Source organism: Rhamphochromis longiceps, linkage group LG13 (genome assembly GCF_057381845.1).
Source record: "Rhamphochromis longiceps isolate RC_006_pf linkage group LG13, R_longiceps_female_GT1.1, whole genome shotgun sequence".
NCBI classification, from domain to species: domain Eukaryota; kingdom Metazoa; phylum Chordata; class Actinopteri; order Cichliformes; family Cichlidae; genus Rhamphochromis; species Rhamphochromis longiceps.
Window position 1 is genome coordinate 31909730 of NC_140569.1, and position 24255 is coordinate 31933984.

General features: G+C 38.9%; 1 protein-coding gene across 2 annotated transcripts; it reads left to right on the forward strand.

Moving 5' to 3' along the window:
• The first annotated feature begins 728 nt into the window (after positions 1-728).
• LOC146656125 (cadherin-1) lies at positions 729-21102 on the forward strand. Of its 2 annotated transcripts, none has more exons than XM_085429009.1 (15): positions 729-844; positions 7703-7817; positions 8468-8556; positions 8907-9008; positions 9405-9545; positions 10404-10559; positions 10685-10826; positions 11421-11593; positions 12203-12412; positions 16390-16545; positions 17443-17584; positions 17802-17974; positions 18736-18819; positions 19376-19428; positions 19818-21102. In XM_085429009.1, exons 1-14 carry the CDS (start codon positions 839-841, stop codon positions 19391-19393), a joined length of 1707 nt encoding a protein of 568 aa, XP_085285135.1. In that variant the 5' UTR covers positions 729-838; the 3' UTR covers positions 19394-19428; positions 19818-21102. The 2 variants fall into 2 exon arrangements, with proteins under 2 accessions (XP_085285135.1, XP_085285134.1); XM_085429008.1 differs by lacking the exon at positions 729-844 and adding an exon at positions 4802-4864.
• Positions 21103-24255: the final 3153 nt, after the last annotated feature.

Consider the following 24255-nt stretch of genomic DNA (forward strand, 5'->3'; position numbering starts at 1 on the left):
AACACTCAAAAGCCTGCCATCCATGGATTCTGTCAGTGTTTTGATCTGTTCACCATCAACATTGCGTGCAGCAGCAACCACAGCCTCCCAGACACTGTTCAGAGAGGTGTACTGTTTTCCCTCCTTGTAAATCTCACATTTGATGATGGACCACAGGTTCTCAATGGGGTTCAGATCAGGTGAACAAGGAGGCCATGTCATTAGTTTTTCTTCTTTTATACCCTTTCTTGCCAGCCAAGCTGTGGAGTACTTGGACGCGTGTGATGGAGCATTGTCCTGCATGAAAATCATGTTTTTCTTGAAGGATGCAGACTTCTTCCTGTACCACTGCTTGAAGAAGGTGTCTTCCAGAAACTGGCAGTAGGACTGGGAGTTGAGCTTGACTCCATCCTCAACCCGAAAAGGCCCCACAAGCTCATCTTTGATGATACCAGCCCAAACCAGTACTCCACCTCCACCTTGCTGGCGTCTGAGTCGGACTGGAGCTCTCTGCCCTTTACCAATCCAGCCACGGGCCCATCCATCTGGCCCATCAAGACTCACTCTCATTTCATCAGTCCATAAAACCTTAGAAAAACCAGTCTTGAGATATTTCTTGGCCCAGTCTTGACGGTTCAGCTTGTGTGTCTTGTTCAGTGGTGGTCTTCTTTCAGCCTTTCTTACCTTGGCCATGTCTCTGAGTGTGCTGCCCCTTTAAGGCAGGCATGATCATTTGGGTGTGTGTTTTTTGTACCAGCAGACTTGCCGTAGTACCTCACCAGTGAAAAACAGTCCTTTAGACAAACTGTCGTCTATTCCACTTTTTGTTCACTTTTTCTTGCTCAGCCTGAGAGAGCACATGCCTGTAAGTAGTTGCTATCTGTTTTGTAAGCTTTCCCGCGATAGTTATGCGTAGCAGTTTAGAGATTTGTGTGGAAAACTTTCTTTTGTGAGGAAAAACGGCCGCGATGCTAACACGTTAGCCCGTCTATGGGATTTCCCATGTAATGTTAGCATTAAGCTAATCGCTAAATGCGTGAGCCTAATAACCAGTGAAAGGGTTTGGATACGTTTGTGTTTATGTGTTATATACATTGTAGTGCATGGCTTAATGTTTGATGTTGTAAAGAAAATTCAATTACAGCAGAAATGTAATATTTTATTTTTGTTTCTGTACCAGTTTTACAGTGCTTCAACAGTAAACATCTAAAACGTATCCGCTGACTCCTGGATGTTTATTGTGGACCTGTTAGCTATCTGCCAAGCTAGAAACCAGCTTTACACCCTAGTGAGGGCAGAATACTGAGTATTGCACACCTTGTGCTTTTGGGCACTCCAGTGATGTTGCAGCTCTGAAATATGGCCAAACTGGTGGCAAGTGGCATCTTGGCAGCTGCACGCTTGACTTTTCTCAGTTCATGGGCAGTTATTTTGCGCCTTGGTTTTTCCACACGCTTCTTGCGACCCTGTTGACTATTTTGAATGAAACGCTTGATTGTTCGATGATCACGCTTCAGAAGCTTTGCAATGTTGAGACTGCTGCATCCCTCTGCAAGATATCTCACTATTTTTGACTTTTCTGAGCCTGTCAAGTCCTTCTTTTGACCCATTTTGCCAAAGGAAAGGACGCTGCCTAATAATTATGCACACCTGATATAGGGTGTTGATGTCATTAGACCACACCCCTTCTCATTACAGAGATGCACATCACCTAATATGCTTAATTGGTAGTAGGCTTTCGAGCCTCTACAGCTTGGAGTAAAACAACATGCATGAAGAGGATGATGTGGACAAAATACTCATTTGCCTAATAATTCTGCACTCCCTGTATCGCTTTTATTTTGGAAAGAGCCATTTCTCTGTAATAAACTCTCTTTTCCAAAGATGAGTGATTTCTCCATCAGATAGATTTTTTTTTTATTATTATTTTGTTGTTTCAGTAACATTAAATTTAAAAACTACTTTTGAGTTATAATATATAGTTATAATTTTTATAAATGACAAATTAAAAAGGCATGAACATTTTTTTGTATCGTAAAATATTGAACCGTGACACCAAAGTATCGAACCGAACCGAATTTTGTGTATGCGCCAAGAGTGAACGAGACATCGATTCACTGATCCACACTACCAGGCTATACAGCAATGACATTGGAATGTCGTTCGGACTGGAGAAGTGTAGTCGGATGGTAACAAAGAGAGGGAAGGTAGTCAGAACTGAGGAGATTGAACTACCAGAAGGCAACATTGCAGACATTGAGGACAGTTACAAGTACCTGGGGATCCCACAGGCGAATGGGAACCACGAAGAGGCCGCTAGAAAAGCTGCAACCACCAAGTACCTGCAGAGGGTCAGGCAAGTCCTGAGGAGTCAGCTGAATGGTAAGAACAAGATCCGGGCCATCAACACGTACGCCCTGCCCGTGATCAGGTACCCTGCTGGGGTAATAAGCTGGCCAAAGGAGGAGATAGAAGCCACTGACATCAAGACAAGAAAGCTCCTTACCATGCATGGAGGGTTTCACCCCAAGTCCAGCACCCTGAGGCTGTACGCTAAGCGGAAGGAAGGGGGCCGGGGACTGGTGAGTGTCAGCACCACAGTCCAGGATGAGACAAGGAACATCCAAGAATACATTGGGAAGATGGCCCCAACTGACCGAGTGCTCAGTGAATACCTCAGGCAGCAGAAACCCAAGAAAGAGGAGGGAGACGAGGAACCATCATGGAAGGACAGGCCCCTGCACGGTATGTACCACCGGCAGATAGAGGAGGTGGCTGATATCCAGAAATCCTACCAGTGGCTGGACAAAGCTTAACTGAAAGACGGCACGGAGGCACTAACCATGGCAGCACAAGACCAAGCTCTGAGTACAAGATCCATAGAGGCTGGGGTCTATCACACCAGGCAAGACCCCAGGTGCAGGCTGTGTAAAGATGCCCCAGAGACAATCCAGCACATAACAGCAGGGTGCAAGATGCTAGCAGGCAAGGCATACATGGAACGCCATAACCAGGTGGCCGGCATAGTGTACAGGAACATCTGTGCCGAGTATAACCTGGAAGTCCCGAGGTCAAAATGGGAGATGTCCCCAAGGGTGGTGGAGAATGACCGAGCTAAGATCCTGTGGGACTTCCAGATACAGACGGACAAAATGGTGGTGGCTAACCAACCGGACATAGTGGTGGTAGACAAACAGAAGAAGACGGCCGTAGTGATCGATGTAGCGGTTCCGAATGACAGCAATATCAGGAAGAAGGAACACGAGAAGCTGGAGAAATACCAAGGGCTCAGAGAAGAGCTCGAGAGGATGTGGAGGGTCCCCGTGGTAATCGGAGCACTAGGTGAGGTGACTCCCAAGCTAGGCGAGTGGCTCCAGCAGATCCCGGGAACAACATCGGAGATCTCTGTCCAGAAGAGCGCAGTCCTGGGAACAGCTAAGATACTGCGCAGGACCCTCAAGCTCCCAGGCCTCTGGTAGAGGACCCGAGCTTGAAGGATAAACCGCCCGCAGGGGCGTGCTGGGTGTTATATATATTAGTCTGTGTGTGTAAATTTTTACCTGGGATTTAGTATTTGGACAGCTAACAGCTAACAGTCTCTAACGGATTTGCAATTGAATTCAAAAATTGAAAAAAGGTCCATCTTTCAGTTTACATGCTTTGCCTTTGCAAAGCAATAATGACCTTCTATGTCACATAGCAAAAATCTTCTGCCACATTTCATATACTTTTCTACTGTTGACTTTCTATCAGATAAAACCAGTCCAGCAATTCTTTACTGATCTCTGTTCTCAAAAAAACATTTTTGAACAAAGCAGTCACATTGATTTCACTTATATTTTTCATTTCCAGACCATTCTCTGTAAACCCTAGATATATTTGTACATGAAAATTTACAACATATCAGCAGTTTGGAAAACACAAACCAGCTTGTCACATTTAAGCAATTTAAGTCAGATTTCCTATTATAGTGCTTGGATTTCCACATAAGCTCATTAGATTTCATTTATATGACTTGTGTAATGTGAAGAATTAGTGTACACTAAAAGAAAGTTCCTGTTTTACAGTGCTGTGCAGAAATCTTGGGTAATTTCTAATTGTTTTATTATGATAGGGGATCCTATCATAATAAACAAACACAGTATATTAGATGAAAACACTATGTACAGTTCAAATGAGCATAAAAGTCAGTATTTGGAACGACCACTTTTATTCTTCACCACATCCTAAACTCACTTAGGCAGGCTTTCTTGTAATTTCTCTAAATATTTTTCAGGATAGGTCTTCAGGACATTCCAGAGCTCTTATCTGGATGTTGTCTGCTTTTTGTTACATTCTCTGTCAAGACGTCTCCAAAATGTTTCAATAATGTCGAACTCCAGCCTGTGGGCAGGCCAGTTCATGACTGATAGTATTCCATTGTGTATTTGATATCCAGGTATGAGTTTACTGCACTGGCAGTGTGTTTGGGGTCACTGTCATGCTGAAGAACAAAACTGTTGCAATTCTGATTCTATTCAGATGGTATTCCAAACAGACCAAACAGAAGTTACATGACTTACTCTTAATAGTTTATTTTTTGAAGCTGAACTTTCTCTATGCTGCAGAGTGTATGTTGTATGTCTCTTACATGTTCATAAATACAGAAACTACTGGAATCTGTCTGCTCAGGTGTGTTTAGTGTGCATGACCATATCAGGAAAACAGAGCCAGAGCTTCTACAAGCTGACGTCATGCGCTGAAAGTAGACTCGTCTACGTGAATGTTCAGTTGCTGTAACTACCCTCAGGAAACAAGATCATTGGTTATTGTGCTCTGCCTTCACTGAGAGAAAGACATGGGGAGCATTTGGTTTGTAATTTGGTGCATTTTAACAGTTTTTCAGGTAAGAATTAGATATCTTACATATTTATATATTAAATCATATTACATATTTTGCATTTTCAAAATCATTTTAATACTGAATATTAGTTCAAATGTTCTACAAGACATTTTTTACTATTTCTTTTACTATTTTTAAAAATTGAGGATAAAATTGAGTTTTTGTTTATAGATGACAGTGACAGCACAACTCTGCTGCATCACCTCTTCTAACAACACTCTTTTCTATGTTTAATGGGACCAGTTGCTACAGTTTCAGAAGCCTTTATTTTTTCTATACGGTACTGATAAAGATTTTAGATTCTTAATAGTTTGTAATGTCCTTTGCTATGTTTCTCATTTCATTTCCAGTTCTGCTGAATTGAATTTTTCTTGAATTCAAGTGACTGAAAGGTCTAGCCTGCAGACACTTCTTGCTCTTATGAAACCATGCTGTTGGATTGCATGCAGAAAAAGATTTGGCATAGTCTTGCTGAAATACGTAAAGCATTCTCTGAAAAATCACTGTGGAGGTGTGTTACAGTTGAGTTCAAGTGTAAGATGGGGTTCAACTGCACGACAAGCAGTGCACTCTGTCACATTTTTAACCCAAAGAATCCACGATTTCCAAATTGAATTTGAAATTTTGGTTGGTTAGGTAACAGGACAGAATATCAGATATAGATCCGATATAGACAGAGCTGGGTGTCATCTGCATAGCAGTGAAAATGTATGCTTCGATGTCTTCGATGATACTGCCTAAGGGAAGCATGTATAATGTAAACAGAATTAGTCCTAGCGCTGAACCCTGTGTAACTCCATAATTAACCTCAGTGTGTGAAGAGGACTCTCCATTTACATGCACAAATTGGAGTCTATTAGATAGATATGATACAAACCACTGCAGCACAGTACCTGTAATACCTACAGCATGTTCTAATCGCTCTCATGGGATATTATGGTCGACAGTATGGAACGCTGCACTGAGGTCTAGCAGGACAAGCACAGAGATGAGTCCACTGTCAGAGGCCAAGAGAAGATCATTTGTAACCTTCACTAAAGCTGTTTCTGTGCTGTGATGAGCTCTGAAACCTGACTGAACGATCAACTGGACAAAAAGACTAAATAAGTATCAAAGTATCAGTTGTACGTGTTTGAGAGTTATACCAGGGATTCAAGTACTTCTGATTTGAGGCCTTATTTTTCACAGGAGCTACAGTATCCAGAGTCATACTTAGAAGAGTTAAAATTATTAACAAGGTAATCAACCTCTGTTGGAGTAGTGTTCAGGAAGCTGTTCTGCTCTGTGTTGGTAAAAAGGTATAGAGGACGATAACAATGGATGTTCCCCACCGCTGTGTAATCAATTATTGTGAATATAAATGTTATCAGGAAATGATCAGACAGGAGAGGGTTTTCAGGAAACACTGTTAAATGTTCAGTTTCTATGCCATATGTTAAAACAAGATCTAGAGTGTGATCAAAGTGGTGGGTGGGTTCTTTTACATTTTGAGAGAAACCGATTGAGTCTAAAAACAGATTAAATGGCATGTTGAGGCTGTCATTTTTAGCATCTACATGGATGTTAAAATCACCCACAATAATTATTTTACTGAGCTGAGCACTAAATCAGATAAAAAGTCTGAGCAAACAGACAGAAACTCTGTAAGACCCAGGTGGACGATAACAAATATAAGGGATAGATAACAAATAACACTGATTTTGTCATGGTCCTGGGTCGTTTTGTGTTTGGTATTATTATTATCTTATGTTCTAGTTGTTTCTGATTTTGGTTGCCTGAGTCCTCCCCCTCTGCTCTGTTCATGTCCCTGAGCTTGTGTTTGTGAAGTTTCTGTTTTACTTTGAAAGGTCCTGTCTCATGTTAGTTTATTCTGTTTTACTTCCTTGTCTTGTCTAATTAGGTGCAGCTGTGTTCCCCTCTGCTATGTCATTCCCTCGTTACCTTGTCTGTATTTATAGTCAGGGGTGCACATAAGTTGTATGGGAGTATGCGGCACATTCTGCGCCACATTCTGTGCGCGCAATCATTTGTTTGAAGCCAGCTCACCTTCTGCAACCACTTTTCTAGGAATACGTGCTTCTTTTGCGGTTTGGATTCCTGACATTTCTTTGGAGGTGGAGGAACATCACAGTAACTGCTTAAAGGAGCTTCTTCGACATCTTTAAGAGTTCTAAACAAATGTCTATCCTCCTCCAGAAAATCTTATGTACGCAAACACGCGTTTCAACTTCTTATCTGGTGCACCTCTTTTATTTTGACAGCGCACGCGGACCACTTATGTGCAGCCCTGTTTATAGTGTGTGCCTGCCTGTGTTCCTTGTCACCTGGTCTGTGTAACCTGGTGAAATTTCTGCATCTGTCTGCCCAACATTCTCTGTGACATTTCCGATCTTCGTCCAGAGGTTGTATGGTTTTAGGTTTGTGTGTTTGTGTTGTCTAGTTTTTCCCCAGTTTAGGCTATGTTTTAGTTCTGTCCTTGTCATCCTCGCTTTTGTTGTTTTTCACCTCGTGTAATAAAGAGCTCACTTGCATCACAGCCAATGCCTGCATTTTGGGTCCTCATTCTCACAACACCACACGGCTGACTGAAACATGTTGCTACTAAACATCCTGCGCCCTGTGCCTACACCAGGGAAGTCCTACTTATAAACACTTTTTTCTTATTTTGCTGGGAACCAGAAAGTAACCGCACTGATAAGTTCTTTTTTTCTTGCTTGGTGATACTTTTGAAAACTCTGTAATGTCTCTGATGATCTACCTACAACTGCATGCACAAGTAATTGTTTAAAGGAATCTGAATCATTCGTGGAAACCATTAAAATGCTGTTTCTTCTGTCCTAGCCTCCAAATTTAGTGACTGCTGAGGAGCCAGTATGTGTACCTGGGTTTCAGTCAGATCAGCTCACTTTCAGTGTGACGAGAAACTACCTGACAAGAGGCACAGTACTGGGCAAAGGTAATAACAGAAATGGTTGTATATTGGTTAGTAGTGGTTTAAAGTTGCAGTTAGTAGGGATTTGTTTCTGAGAGGCCATCAACAGGTTAAAAGCAAACAGCACATTTCAAATAGCTGAGAATTTCAGGGATGAAATTTCTTAATCAAACACATTTTTCACAAGTGAGAAAACTATTGCACCTGGAGCTCCTGGGTTTGTACCACAAGACCATCTTGCTGTGAGCCAAAGTATTAACCACTACGTCACCATACCAAAAATATATTAATCAAAATATTTGTTTGTCATGCACAGCTACAATGATGACAAAACATCTCACATCACATGTGCACATTTCACCACACCTGAAGCTGAAGTTGGTTTCAAAGCAGCTTGCAGATATGTAGGAGGTGTAATAAGACTAGACCAGTTAACATACTTATAGAGTAGCCGAAGTAATACCAGGCATGATATCAACTAATACCAATTTTTCTGCAGCTTTGATACATGAGTCTTCATAGACCTTCAAAGCATAGGATATTTCTTAACTTCTATTTGATTTAACAACAGTTTTTATTACTTTGTTCTTATGCATTTAAGACGTGCCACTTATTTTTCTTTCTCTTCATGAACTCCAGTAATTAAACAATAACTATTCTCTCTCTGTTCTCAGTGGGCTTCACTGACTGCACAGATCGCACAAGATTTCTGTTTGACACCTCTGACAAACGTTTTGTAGTAAAGACAGACGGTGTACTGATGGTGAGTGCAGATTCAAAGACTTGCTTGGTACTGTTTTTGTGGGTAAACAGAAAGTAGTAAACACTTGAATGTACTGCAACAAATATCTCTGACAATGTTAGATTAATTAGTGTTTGTGGGATTTTTTGCTGAAAAGAACTGAGCGTTTCTAGCTCTGAGGATATTTTAGCTTTTGCTGACATGAAAGCTGAAATGTTGCAACATATTTAAAGAGGAGCAAAAGTTTCTTCGACGACTGAGCACTGTATCATAGACTGCTAACGGACATCACTGAATTTTACTTTGACAAATTCTGAATGTTTTTTACATGTTAGCTTCTTTAAAAATCTATAAAAAATGTTTTCTTTCAGGTAAAGAGAGCAGTTTATCTTCATGAAGGACACCATGACTTCTTCATCCACTCCTGGGACTCACAAGGCCTAAAACTGACCATTCCTGTCAGTGTGAGCATGGTGAGCATCACTATATTAAAGTGGGCTCAGCAGTCAGATAAGAGACAAAAGAAAACCAATTTTTTCTTCTTCTCGAAATAATTTTTTTTAAGGAAAATATCCCGCTTACATCGTACTGTTATTTACTTAGAGCATGAAACCTCAAGTACCTTTTTAATGACTTTGAATACAAAACTAAGGCTCTGGACACAAAGAGCTGTTTCTCTTTAACACTGTGTGGCTGCACATGTAAGGGTCGGTTACATTTAGTTAGTGGGTTACAGAGCTACTCTTGTTGTTACAGCCACCTTTGACAGTCAACATAATCCTAGTACATCGAATGTATCTCATCCTCCTCATTGCACTTGATCCATTTCTGGAAGTGTTCTTCTATAAAATGTCTGCTTGTTTTCCCAGAATGCAGCTGATGCTCAGGTGCCTGTTCTGCAGTTTCCCAAGTCTGGTGGAGGGCTGAGGAGGAGGAAAAGGGACTGGGTTATTCCTCCGCTCCGTGTTAGTGAGAATAAGAGAGGAACCTATCCCCTGAAAGTAGCTCAGGTAAGGTGAACTGAATGACCTTGTGGTTAATTTGACAATAAACTGCATTTTAAATGTTTATTTCTGCATAGGATCTCGCTGTTGTTTCCTCTGCAGTCCGCATGTCTTTTTTTATTTTATTTTTTTTTTATTTTCTTTCTTGGATGTCATAAGTAATTCTTAGTTTGACTATCAGTTAACTTTAGAGTAACGCAAGTGAAGTGTAAAGGCACAAGTAAAGATCTATATGTTGTTGGCAGTCAGAAAAGTTGATACTTAATTGCCAAGTTAAAGATTTATTTGTCTCTTAGGTATAATTGTTTTTATTTTTTAAATTTCAGTTTATAAATGCTAAAATTTGTCCCATCTCTCACTACTCCTAACTTTCACTCCCCAACAATTTGTGGCAGATGGCTCCCTGTCCTTGAACCTGGTTCTGTTGGACATTTCTCTAGTTAAAAGGGAGTTTGCTTTCTCACGGTGACAAGTGTTTACTCATGGAGATCAGCTGATTGTTGTGATTTCTTTCTAATACTATAGGGTCTTAATCCTGCGGTATGGAGTGTTTTGAACTTTGCAACAGTGACACACAAAATTAACTAAAACTGGAGTAAATTGGTTGACGATAACACTATGCTAATAACTCAGATTATTTACAATGAGTAATTATAGTGTGCCCAAAATGCTTAGAGAATCTAACAATCTTTTTGATTTGAGATCACAAGGAGTCCTTCTGCTCTATATATCAAAATAACCAGAAATCTCTTGAATTTGAGTCTAATGCACAGCCTCTTTACTATTTAACAGTTACTTTAGATGGTGAGAGTGATCTTAATTAGTCCTGTTGTGTTTTTCATTTGTTTTTGTTTGTTTTTCCAGATCCGCTCTAGTGACGATAAATTAAAGAAGCTCTTTTACAGCATCACTGGTCCTGGAGCTGATCTGCCTCCTGTTGATCGTTTCACAATGGACAGAGAAACGGGCATTCTGTATGTAACACAACCACTCGACAGAGAGGAAATACCCAGTTACACGGTAATCATCCTCACTCTGTCCAAATGTTTTTCCATGTGTGTACTTGATGATTGCATTTTGATCCCGTGTGTGTGTGTGTGTGTGTGTGTGTGTGTGTATAAACTTAAAATCTTCTGCCTGTGTAGTTTGAAGCACATGCTATGGTTGCCGGAGCAGGACAAGCTGAGGAACCCATGGAGATTATAGTCATTGTGATCGACCAGAACGACAACAAACCTTATTTTACGGTGGAGTACAACGCAAATGTTGCTGAGGCCACGGCCATCGGTATGTATAGAAACCTTATTGCCTCTGGACTTCTTAGGTAGTTTTCTTTGTTTTTGGACGATCATGGCTCAAAGAGTTGGCAGTTTGTCTTGTAACTGAAAGGTTGCCGGTTCGAGCCCCGGCTCGGACAGTCTCGGTCGTTGTGTCTTTAGGCAAGACACTTCACCTACCATCTACTGGTGTTGGCCAGAGGGGTTGATGGTGCGATATGGCAGCCTCGCTTCTGTCAGTCTGCCCCAGGGCAGCTGTGGCTACAACTGTAGCTGCCTCCACCAGTGTGTGAATGTGAGAGTGACTGAATAGTGGAATTGTAAAGTGCTTTGAGTGCCCCGAAAAGCGCTATATAAATACAATCCATTATTATTTATAATTGTTATCCGTGATGGAGGTTTCTCCACGTCCACTATATTTAAGGAATCTCAAGATACCAGAGACTTAAAGATAATCAAAATGACGCCGAAAGCACCAGAGAATGAATTGGGTTGGAAGGAAATTAGCAGACGTTTTGCATTACGTCCATTTTATTCAGAAAATCTTGTAAATGAAGCAGTGTGAAGACCTTCAGGAACTTCTTTTTTATTTCCTCCACTCCAGGGACGGAGGTGGTTAAGGTTGAGGCCAAAGACGACGATGAGCCAAATACTGACAACTCAGAGCTCCGCTATCGTATTCTGAACCAGGACCCACCGCTGCCCACTGACAACATGTTTGAAATCAACCCAATTACTGGAAGCATCAGAATCACTGGTAGAGGACTGGACAGAGAGGTAAAACCTGTTAAACGCATTTAAAACACAAGTGTCCTTTTACACCTAAGGGCTGAAAAAACATTTTGTAATGAATCAGGATCAGTAGTCTGCCTGTCACTGCTAGAGATCAGTCACAAAAGGGTGCTGCAAAAAAACATGTTTTGTTTTTTGATAATGAAACTCAAATTTGACACAGCCTCTGAAGTATAGTTATAGTTTATCAGTCTACATTTCTGGTTTGTGTCATGCCTCTGGACACACAATTCCTACTTGGCAAATAGTTTGTCAGATAAATCTGTGTCTTCCATGCAAACTATGGCAGATCAGAGAAATCTGTTTTTGGTGCAGCATCGTAAAACTCTTTGCGACTGACTTCGCAGAGCAACAACAAACAGCCTCGTGCCAAATGGTCAAGGAATACTTTATTTTATTAAGTTTGGTCACGCCTCTCAAAAGCATCATGTTTGTCATAAGTAAAATATTAAACAAGTTAAACTTCAGCTTTTCAGCAGAATCGGCCTTCATAGATGAAGAGCTTTAGTCCGTCTGAAGGCTGTGTTACAGTCTGTAAACCGATGTCAGTGTTTCTTCCTTCCTGTTGATGAGCTGATGTCTGTATCTTACCAGAAATATCCACAGTACACTCTGACAGTACAAGCAGCAGATATGGCGGGAGAAGGGTTAACTGGACAAACAAAAGTCATCCTCTCGGTGACAGATGGCAGCAGTAATGCTCCTGACAGCAGCAGCAACGTGGAACCAAACACTGCACGTGTTTTTCCAGCTATTTTCTTCACTGAGAACAACAGAGGACCCTATCCTATTAAGTTAATTGAAGTAAGAGAATCTGATTCTGAAATTAACTTCAGACTTTTGTTTCTGCACAGGATGTCTCCGTGTTGGTTTACTCGAAGGTTGAATAAACTGGTTAAACTGAAACAAGTTATGAATCGAATCTGGCCATTGTCTCCTTACTCTAATAGTGTCATCAGCAGTTAGGTGGGTCGCTTGTAAAAATATTACTTGAGCTTTAATTTGTCGAGTCACATTATTCATGCTTCATATAATTCTCAATCCAGAGGCGTAATTACACTAATTCATAACTCAGTACCATTTAACCTTGTTAACATTATTAGTGATTATTATGGCAGATATTTTATTGTCCAATGTGAGATAGCCTCACAAATTGAACTTAATACATATGAATGCAATAATGACAACCCATCTTTTTTTTAGAAATCTGTTTTGTTATTTCCAGGATAAATCATTATTGGGGGAGATTTTAATTGCACACTTTATTCAAGTGTTGATAAATCAAGTGGAGTCAATTCAGCTCATAAGCAGTCTAGAAAGGAAATACTACAATTTATGACTGAATTCAATTTAGTTGATGTTTGGAGAAACATGCACCCAGATAAGATTACTTTCTCTTGCTACTCTAGCACTCATGGGACCTTTTCCAGAATTGACTATTTCTTACTTTCTGCATCCTTGGTATCCATGGTAACTAAATCCTGGTGTGATAGTATTGTCATATCAGATCACTCCACCGTTTCATTTCAACTATATTTACCCAGCTTACCATTATTTACCACTAGATGGCGACTGCAATCTTTCTGGTTGAAAGATCCAGAATTCTTGGAACACATTGGAAAGCAAATAGATTATTACTTTGCTTATAATACAACTCAAACCACGGCTACTTTAAAATGGGAGGCTTTCCTGAGAGGGCAAAAGACATTGAGGAAGAGATATTTATATCCAAATCTAATGCTCCAATTCTAGAGTTAAATAAACTCAGAGCTAAATTCAATATTTTGTCATTAAATAAAGCTACTAACAGTTTAATAAGACTGAAACAGTCATATTATGAACAGGATGAAAAAGCAAGTAAAATACTGGCTTGGCGTATTTAACAGGCTCAGACGAACAATAAATTCTGTAACTACAGATGAAGGACAGATCACAGCTGATCCTAAACATATTAATGACTCTTTTTGCACTTTTTATAAACAGCTATACAAAACTGAGCATTTAAATTCATTTTAATTAAAAAAATGATTTTTTTTTTTTTTTAGATCAGCTGCATTTTCCTAGAACGGTATGGATGAACTAGGGCTTAATATAAGAGTAGAAGAAATTATAATGCTATAAGGAACATGAAAGGGGGTAAAACTGGACCTGATTATACCAATACTGATACCAATAAAAATATACAACATATTTAAAGACAGTTTGATCCAGCCCTTATTGGATATGTATCAGGAATCATTTGAATCTGGGTCTCTCCCCCCCTCCATGTAATATTGCAACAATTACACTTTTACTGAAACCTTTTATTGAAAGCCAGCAATTAATTGCAGTTCTTATAGACCAATTTCACTGTTGATTAAAAGATACTTTGCAAATTATTAGCTACGAGACTAGAGACACTCTTGCCTAATATGATTCACTCAGACCAGAATGGCTTTATCCAGGGGAGGTAGAGGTTTCACAATATACAGAGGGTCATGAAGATCATTTATGAGAAAAAATAGACCAGAGACAACGCATTAATCTCAATGGATGATGAAAAAGCCTTTGACAGGATTGAATGGCCATTTTTATTTGAAGTTTTGAGAAAGTTTGGTATTGGAAACAGATTTTTAAAATGGATTCAATTGATATACTCCAATCCTCAAGAAGAGATTTTAACTAACGGTCTTTTTTCCACACCATTCAGACTCTATCGTGGTACTACACAAGGTGCCCTTTGTCACCTCTCTTGTTCACCTTGGCAATTGTGTCTCTTGCGATGGCAATTTGGAATCATAAAAACATATCAGGAATTAAAGTAGGCAATGTTGACCACCGTATTGCCCTATATGCAGATGATATGATCCTGTTCTGCACCAATTTAAACAAATCTATACCATCCATATTAAGTCTCATTAATACATTTAGTACATTTTCTGGTTACAAAATAAAAAGTCTGAAATATTATTTTTGAATAAAAATGAACGACAAAATCCTCCAGTTTCTGCAAAATCCTCCCTTTCTGCAATCTGAACATGGGTTTACTTATCTAGGTGTGAAATCAATTCCCTCAATTGAAAATATTCTTGCATCCAATTATAATTCCTTAACGACGTCAGTTACTACACTCCTAAATAGATGGACGAAATTACCTATATCTTTAACTGATCGTATTAATATACTAAAAATGTAAATTTTGCCCAAATATCTTTACCTTTTTCAATCAATATCTCTCTCTCGACCAAAATCTTTCTTTTAAGATTTGCAAAAACGATTCCGAAACTTTATCTGAAATAGCAAAAGACCAAGGCTCAGAATCTCCTTACTATACCTTCCTTATGAAAGAGGGGGTTTACAACTTCCTAATTTAACGTGGTACTTCTGCTCAAATCAGAGTGGCAATGTTTTATTTTGCTAATGAGCAGACTCCAGCGTGAGTTTCTATGCAGTCTACAGAAATCAAAATTCCCCCTAACTTATATCTTTACTCAGCCAACAGGAAAGCACTACTTAAGCAAACTAAGAACCCCTTTTTTTAAAAACACTGTAATGATCTGGTATGAAACACATAACTACTTGGGAGAAACGTCACAACTTTCTAGGTTCACTCCAATATTTGGAAATAACAGCTTTCCTCCTGGTAGGGCGGATGCAGGCTTTAAACTTTGGTTCGGTCAAGGTATAAGAAAAGTGGCTGATATGTTTAGGAATAATACTCTTATGGCTTTTGAACAGCTTAGAAGTACATTTTCTATTCCTGTCAAACATTTCTTTTTAAATTTCTTCAATTAAGAAATGTTATCTTAACCACACAAGGTAACAGCTTTGAAAGCCCCACCTACTCCTCTCTAGAGAATACAGTTATAAATCATCTAAATGAGAGAGGCCAAGTTTCTGCATTGTACAAATTATTTATGGAAAATTCCAAAGAATCAACGCAGTCTATTTTAGAGGCTTGGAGGAATGATTTGCAAATGGATATATCAGATGACGATTGGTATAAATCATGCTTCTTGGCCCAGAGTCAGACAATTAATCTAAACTACTTCAACATAAATGGTTAACAAGACAATATATTACTCCATCAAAAATGCATCATTTTAACCCAAACATCCCAGACACCTGTATTAAGTGTGGAGTGGATAGGAGTTCTTTGTTTCACTGTATATGGGAATGTCCACATGTGAAAGTTTTTTGGGAAAAGGTAATAAATCTGTCCAATCATTGGTGATGTGATTCCACTTGATCCCAACATGTGTATTTTAAATATATACACAAATAATTTTGTACTTGCTGCAAACAATAGAGCTCTGTTAACGATCGACTTTTGGAAGCCAAGCGCTGTGTTGCTATGTGTTGGAAAAATCAAAAAATATGTGGACTATCTCAGTGGTTTAATGGACTGACATCTATACTATCTATGGAGGAAATAACTTATGCATTAAGAAATAAACTGGACAAGTTTTGGTCCATATGGTCAAAATTCTACAGCTTTTTGGTGAACTGTAACGTATACACTGTGGACTTAACGGCTTGAAGTGCTAACTTGATTTGTATATCTGCCCTTACCTTCTGTTATGATTTGTTTTGTTTTGTTTTCTGTTTTATCATTATGCATTTTTTTATGTCCATGGTGTATTACGTAAAATTTGTTAAAACTAATAATGGGCTAATAATAAATGTTTTAAAAAAAGTACAGCTAAAGACCTCTGCACAACTGCTTTACAATAGTTGTTGTGCAATATTATAACTGTAGTCAGTGAGAGTGGTTTAACCTAATCCTGGTGTGTTTTGTTTAGATACGGTCTGATGAACATCAAAAGCAGAATTTACATTACAGCATCACTGGTCCAGGAGCTGATCAGCCTCCTGTTGCCCTTTTCACCATGAATAGAGACACTGGCAGTCTGTATGTCACACAGCCAGTCGACAGAGAGGAAGTAGCCCATTATAAGGTAAAGTGACATTTTTCTTGTGTTTAAAAAATACTCCAGTAAAGGTAAAAGTACTGAATCAACCTCTTTACTTAAGTGAAAGTGAAAAAGTACAAGCTCTGAAATGTACTCTTGGACCACTTGAAAGCAGTGTTTTTATGCAAAAGTAACTGAATCTATTGATGTATTAACATAAGAATAAAATAAGGTTACTGCTTCAGAATGTAAATGCTATTTGAATCTAAATTAAAATACAAATGAATTTGCAGTGAGAGATGTAAACCTTAGGCCCCCTCTTCAGTTCAGAGGTGGTTCACATAAACAGGCTCCTTGACTCCTGCTCAACCCAGCGTCCTCCCTGTCCACCATCTTTCAACATCTTACAATGCTGTGGTTGCAGCCATTCCCCAACTCTCTCTGGATGGTACTCATGGCCAATATTTCTTCCACTTAAATGTTACGTCCAGATGAACACGTTTTACAAGTTTTATAGCTTCTCTCCCATTTATACTGCATCAAAGTATTAAGTCACAGAAAGACAACAGGAGAGTGTGGATGTTTCACTATCTACCAAAGATATTTATGGTAGTTCTTTGTAAGAAAATAGATTATAACCTTTTGTTTTATAATTAAAACATAGTCTGAGCAATGAGCTATCAGAAGTCTTTCTAATAATTTAAGCCCAAAGAGTTGTGCTGACAGATTTTTTTATTTTATTTACCACAGCAGCAGCAACAGGTGTGGTTTGAGTATGACCCGCAGCCCTTTGCTGCATGTCTTTCCTTCTCTCTGTCTATCTACACTTTCTCTATCCAATAAAGCCCCAAAATGTTCCTATTATTTTGAATAAAAGCATTAATGTACATTGTTTATTCTTTTTTTGAACAGCATAATTTTAATGTGATTGTATATTGGCAGCTACAAGTGCATGTCGTGGCAGAAAGTGGAGATCACCAGGAGGTCATGAGTGTTACAGTTAAAGTCATCGACCAGAATGACAACAAACCTGTCTTCTCTCAAAACACCTTTGAGGGACAAGTTGCTGAAAACTCAGCACAAGGTACTGATAGTGTTTTTAATTTAAGCTTGCTTGTCATGTGTGCTTGTTTCACTTTTACAGAAGAAAAAGGAATCGGTTGCTAATAGTTACAAGGTACTTTATTTGTAATTAGCTCCAGTAAAGTGGGATGTGTACATTGTAAACCTACTATAAATAAAAGATAAACAAAGCCTGAATGACTGTTCTTAATTCCTACTTCTGAATTCTTTCTCTCCAGGTTCTGAAGTGATTAAGGTCGAGGCTACAGATTCTGATGAACCAGATAATGCCAACTCAGATATCCGTTACCGTATTCTGAGGCAGGACCCGCAGCTGCCCAGTGACAACATGTTTGAAATCAACTCAGTTACTGGAGCCATCAGTGTTGCTGGCACTGGACTAGACAGAGAGGTTAGCCTTCTAACGCATTCAGTGACAGTAAGCACACTGGCCAGCTCGGGATAAGGGGACCCACTTATGACTGGCATACAAGGGATTTAGAAAAAAAAAGAACAACTATTAAGTTGGCAGTTTTAACTTTTCTTTTCCCCTGTACCACTTTTTTACAAATTAAAAACAGCTTTGACAAACAGCAAATTGTATCAAAGAAGCAGGAAAAGATCACGACTTCATTCCATTTTACTTGTTTAGCTGATATCTGTCCACTTATGTCCACTAATTCAAGTAGGCTAACACAGGTGTGTCAGTGTAGACAAAGTTAAATATGATCTGGTGCTGTCTCAAAGATATATGTTCAAAAATGAAATAAAACTGTCTCTTCTGAGTGCAACTGGAAAATAAACTCCCTGGCTCTCATTCTGCCTATGCTACCACACAGTTAGTGGTTAGCTTCATAGGGTGGACAGCATTATAGCATTAGATGAATCTGCAACATTAAAATGTACCAAAGTGTCTGTCAGCTCTTTCTGGTTTCAGAAAAAAGCTTGATTCCATATATTCCTGTTGCCAATAATCAACTTGAAAACTTTGTCCTGCTGGGATGTTGTCACATGACACTGTCAGTTCTATGTAAACAGAAATTAGTTAGCATATTCCACTGAACTTTAAAAAGAGAAGTATCTCATCAGAGTCTCCTTTGGATACAAACTGATGATAGAATGTGTTATCCTTCTTGTTGATGAGCTGAACTTATTATATTTCTCCTCCAACAGAAATATCCACAGTACACTCTGACAGTACAGGCAGCAGATATGGAGGGAGAAGGGTTATCTGGACAAGCACAAGTAATCATCAAGGTCAGAGATAACATCAATGTTCTCTTTTTCACTAGAGGGTCTTAATAATCACTCCACGTTTGCAAATTTAGCCGAGGTGTCAAATAGATTCTGGGCTGGCCCAGTGTTGGGCACCGTGGCTCTCAGTGTGGTGATGTCAGCATTACTACAAAGGAATGAAATGCTCTTTCCTTGACACGTTTTCTGAGAACACTTTTCATGAATAGTGTTTTAATAGTAGTTCAGGATTATCCAAAATTAGCTTAAAGCTATCAAAATAATGCAGAGAAACAAGGTGTGTTAATGAGATGTTGTGCCATATCAGGAGGGCTGTGCTTTCATGTTGTACAAAACCAGGCTACATATTAAAAAGATATTTGTATGTCCAGTATTGACCTTGGAAAAACGTAAAGTTTCTTGATTAACTGAGGGCTAAAAACCAACATCAAAAGTAAAAACAGGATAGCAGTAGCAACATTGTCACTGTGAAAATGCTGCCCCTTGTTTTCAAAATGTGGTAGTTGGCAGTCGGTTGTTGTTTTTAGAGGCACTTTAACAGCCTGTGTTTGAATAACAGGTGGTGGAGAGCCAGTAGTCCTGGAAAAGCTTCAGGTCTCCTGTTCCTGTTTGGTAAGTTTAACTACATCTCATTTTTTTAAACTGAATTGTCCAATAGTGAACTACACTAATTGTCATCACTTCCCCCACTGTAACATTTCTAGAATTAATATTAACATCACCTAACTTCTGACAAGAAGTAGTGCTTCTTAATTAACCCACAAGGAGCTGGCACTCTTACCTTACTGTTACAGAATCTACATTTCTGGATAGAACAAAATTGAAACAAAAATGGAGCTTTTTAAAATAATAAACAAACAGTAATTTCTGATTTGTTCCACTTACTGCATTTCCACTGATCCTGAGTCAGTTTGACCCCTTGAAGAAAAACATTGTTCACCCTGGTTTGGTGGCTCCGTATTGATATGCTAGAAACTTTTGTTGTGTTTTACCCAAAACAGAGCACGAAGACATCAGAGACATCTATCACTGGCTGATTCTACATGACGCTCTCTTCATATGCATGTGTGAATGTTAGATAGAAAGCACTTACATAGAAAAAAGTGCTTATGTGAATTGGTGTGAATGCATGAATGAGCAGTTAAAATGATCAAAGCTGGTTTGTCACTGATCATGTGACAATAAATTCCCAGCATAGTTATTATTCACATGTAAGCATTTTGTAGGTGGTGGGAAGCTCTGCATATGTGTCTTAGAAAACTTCCAGGGGGAGCTGTGTATCTGCTGCTTTTCTTTTCAATGATTATTGTAGCGAGCACTCCTTCAAGTGATTTTCTTGCTCTGTTTGTCAAAGAAAACAAAAGATTCAAATGGTGTAAACCACAGTCAGCAGCTGCATAAACAATAGATTTGATGATGTGTTGGAACATGATCATGCTGTCACTGAGGAATATACTTCTTTATAGTAACTGAAACATATATAACTAATTAAGAGTATTGGTATCCGAACATAAAAGTTCAGTTGGTTATGTCCAAAAGTATCTTTAAATTCCAAAGAAATTAAGTACTGTTACTTTGTCTTGATGCACACTCAAAATAAAGTACTATTACATCCACTTACAAGTTTGTAGAAGAAACTTGTAAGTGGATGTTGTGTAGAGGAAGTGTATGATGACAGGGATCATTTTGCTGTTGCATGCCAAATGATATTTCAGATCCAGTTACCACTTCATGAATTGAAAACACAATCCAGTCAATATTGTCTGGTTTAAAATATACTTGGTGCTGCATATTATTTTTACTTAATAACAGGGTTTTACTGCAATTATAGTTTTTATTCATATCATTTTTAGTGAGCTTTTCCCAGCAAATAGACTGACTAACACAGATAAATATATTCCTGCAAAAACTATCAACGCATGTCCGCTTTGACTTCAGAGAAATCCTTATTCAGCCTAAAGATCAGAAAACAGAACTATCTCTGTCATTGCACCAACCTTTACATTTGTCAAATATCGGTTTTTTATTACCTATAGACATATTACCTTATGTCTCAACATAAGAACCACATGAGTGCTGGGAACCCAGGTTACCCACCAGAAAATGGCATTGTGACAAAACAGCCAGTGTTAATCACCAGGAAGTTTTTTAACAGTGTGGCCCAATACCGTATAGTCACAGTTCTTTTAATATGGCCTGCTGCATAAAACACAAATGAAATAATGTATATGTACTATACATGTATAAGAAAGGAAAATGGGATTGTTGCTCTTTTTTTTTTTTTTTTACAGTAACTGTCTATCTCTTGCTCTTGCTATGCTGCCTCTTGTATCCTTTCAGTCAAAGCCAATAAAATTAAGCATTGAAAATCACAAGGTTGAAACTGGGACTGTTTTTTATACACTATCATGAAAGCATAGGAACACAACACTCTAATTTGGTGCTCTTGCTTTGTAAACTTGGGTTCATTTTGATCATGCATGAAGAAGAAAGTCTGCCCAATTGAATGTTATTCATATACACTGCTGCCCACTAGATGGCGACAAATTCACATGCATTAGTATAACCACTAACAGAAAACGACCTCATTTAACATGTCTGACAGGAAAGAAAAGTGAAACCATATAGACCTTTATAATAACTTTCCTATTTCAACAGTGGGCAGCGACTGGTTCAGGCTTCCCGGCTGCCTGTCACTGCAAGTCACAGCTTGTTGGTGGAGTAACACCATGTTATTTAAAGACGGTGAAGTCCAGCCTGCTGACTATGTTGCTTTCACTTATAGGTCTGAGCTCTCAGTGCACTGTGTCAGGCCAGCACAGCGACTCACTCACTTTACAAAATTTAGTCTGTCGGTCATGCATGTGTGAAATAATACGAGAAAAATATCGTTAATTTGTTGTTTTGGAAAAGATATTTGCAATTTTTTGCTTTGTCCATGATTTAGAGAAGGCAAAGGTAGAAGGATTGCGATTTAGGTTGTTTTTTCTTCTTTTTTATATTCTTTTTCATATTAAAGTTTTATTATATCCAAAGAAGTTTAATTTCAGAATTAACTTCTTGTGTGCAAATATCAACTGCACTAAGCAAGCTACATATTTTGTTTAACAATATCTTTGGAATATTTTTAATAGCAATAGTGAAACCAAAAACAAAACAAAAAAACTGAACGAAATCAACCTAAACAAGAAGAGGAACAACAATCTCCTCTTAAAGAGGCTGAAAAGATTTAAGTTGTGTGCCACCCCAACTGTGATGTCATCACGCCCTTTTAAACAACAAAGTTTGATTTGAACATTGAATCAAACAGGCCTCTAATGTGAAAGGGTCTCTAATAATGCTGACCATTAGAGCAGGGGTGTCCAACTCCAGGCCTCGAGGGTCGGTGTCCTGCAGGTTTTAGATCTCACCCTGGGTCACCACACCTGAATCAAAAGATCAGTTCATTAGCAGGCCTCTGGAGAACTTCAAGACATGTTGAGGAGGTCATTTAGCCATTTAAATCAGCTGTGTTGGATCAAGGACACATCTAAAACCTGCAGGACACCGGCCCTTGAGGCCTGGATTTGGACACCCCTGATTTAGAGAATCACTGTCAACTCTTTTTACAAATTTTCCTTTGTGATTTTCTTCTGAAGCCATTTTGATTAGGACTTCCATAAAAAACAAGGAATCAAACTGAAAGCAAAGTCTCCAACAAACAAGATCAGACAAGTGGGCCGTCTGTAGTCTGTATTCCGGGAATTCAGACTCAAACATGTTCCTGTCTGTCTGCTGGGTGTTTGGTAGCAGGTTATTAGCCAGATATACGCGATAAACTAACTGTGGATTAAACTGTTTGTTTTGTAGTCACTCTTCCTGCCTTAGTTAAAGCTTTAAATACACCAGTGTTTACAAATGGTTTACTTCAATTTGCAAACTACGCAGAAAGACAGTGAAAATGGAAACAATAACAAACAGAAACAAACAACAAGCTACGTAAAACCTGTTCTACATAATTATCTGTTCTTTCAAGGCAGCTGGAAACAAAACTGGGACTGTCACCTGGATAAACTTGTTGGCAAACATTTACAAATGGAGTTGAGTTGAGTTTCTGGGCCAGACTTCCTTTAGATATACTGGCTCTTGAAAATGTTTGGCTCTTTAGCTAAATGCTAACTGCATGCTGTTTGCAGTTATGGAGAAGTGAAACATACAGGAGCTGGAAGGATTTTGTGAATAAGAAAACATTAATATGCATGACTTGACTGCTGGTATTGTTTGTGCTTTCTGACACTTTAAAGTGAATGATAAAGAGACCTGAAATAAAAGCACATGTGATATTATTGTCTTGCGAGCCAGTTGTTCCTGTTTAGCAAGCCTCTGCTGTCTGCAGAGAGTGAGGCAGTTTTACAGCTGCTGATAAGCCAGGCTCTTGCTTCTGTTTGCAGTGGAACAGCTTAACTGAAAGGCACAGAGGTGTGTCAGTTACTGAAAAAACATTTGGGGAAGGTTTTGTACCAAACATTGACATAGTTTTACCAGGTAAAACCAGAGAATAATGCCATTCCTGCCCTACTCTTGGATTTGCTTCCTGTGTTTACTAATGTCAATGACTGTAATTCTGAAAAAGAGCCACACCTATGCTCGCACCTGAATGACAATAGACAGGCCATTAAACACACACAACAAGCACATGCAGAGGTAAAGATTAGAGGTGTGGTCACAAGATTTCTTAGAGATAAACAGCACACAGGCCTCGTCCTCAGGCTCCAGTCTGCCAGGGATTAGGATGTGGTTATGGGGGGATGAAGAGGAATTCTTTTGGTTTGTGCCAGTCAGTTTCCATGGATGTGTTTTTTTTTTCTTTTTGCTCTTTGGTTATTGTTAAAGTGAAGTCGTTACAAGAGTTGTTTTTCTGAAAGCATCCTGGCTTCATAGTACTAGGCTAAATTGTTAGCGCAGCGCAGTATGTTTAGAGACACTCCCAGCAGGAGAAAACATGTCAGCACAGGAAGTGAGCAGCCTGAGGTATATTTACTGCAAACATGTTCAGTGCCGTTAGCTGAGAGCTCAACTCATTTGAACTCTGGTGACACACGATCAGAGAGAGAAATCTAAACAGAACCAATGCAGGTTAAAGCTTGTTGAACGTACGTGTTTAATAATGTGGACTTTTCTGTGGACTTTTGAGTCTGTTCCTGAGATTGAACCTGGGATGTTGTGCTTGCTACATTATGGAAGACCGGCTCTTAACCTGTCTATGCCCATCTAAAAAAAATTAGTGATAACGTTAATGTTTACAGCCTGTTACAAAAGACATTTCCACCTACATAACAAGTGTATAGTGGCTGATTTTTACTTATTTATTTGTAACCCAGCCCTCCATCAGGCCTGGGTGCTATGATTGACAGATCCAGATCCAGCTAACAGTTGTTTGCTTGCCTCTACTAGTGCCTA

Coding starts and splice junctions, on each gene's coding strand:
- LOC146656125 (XM_085429008.1), top strand. CDS start 4,817: ATGGGGAGCATTTGGTTTGTAATTTGGTGCATTTTAACAGTTTTTCAG. Junction 10,560..10,684: donor AGGAAATACCCAGTTACACG/GTAATCATCCTC, acceptor CTGCCTGTGTAG/TTTGAAGCACATGCTATGGT. Junction 11,594..12,202: donor GTAGAGGACTGGACAGAGAG/GTAAAACCTGTT, acceptor GTATCTTACCAG/AAATATCCACAGTACACTCT.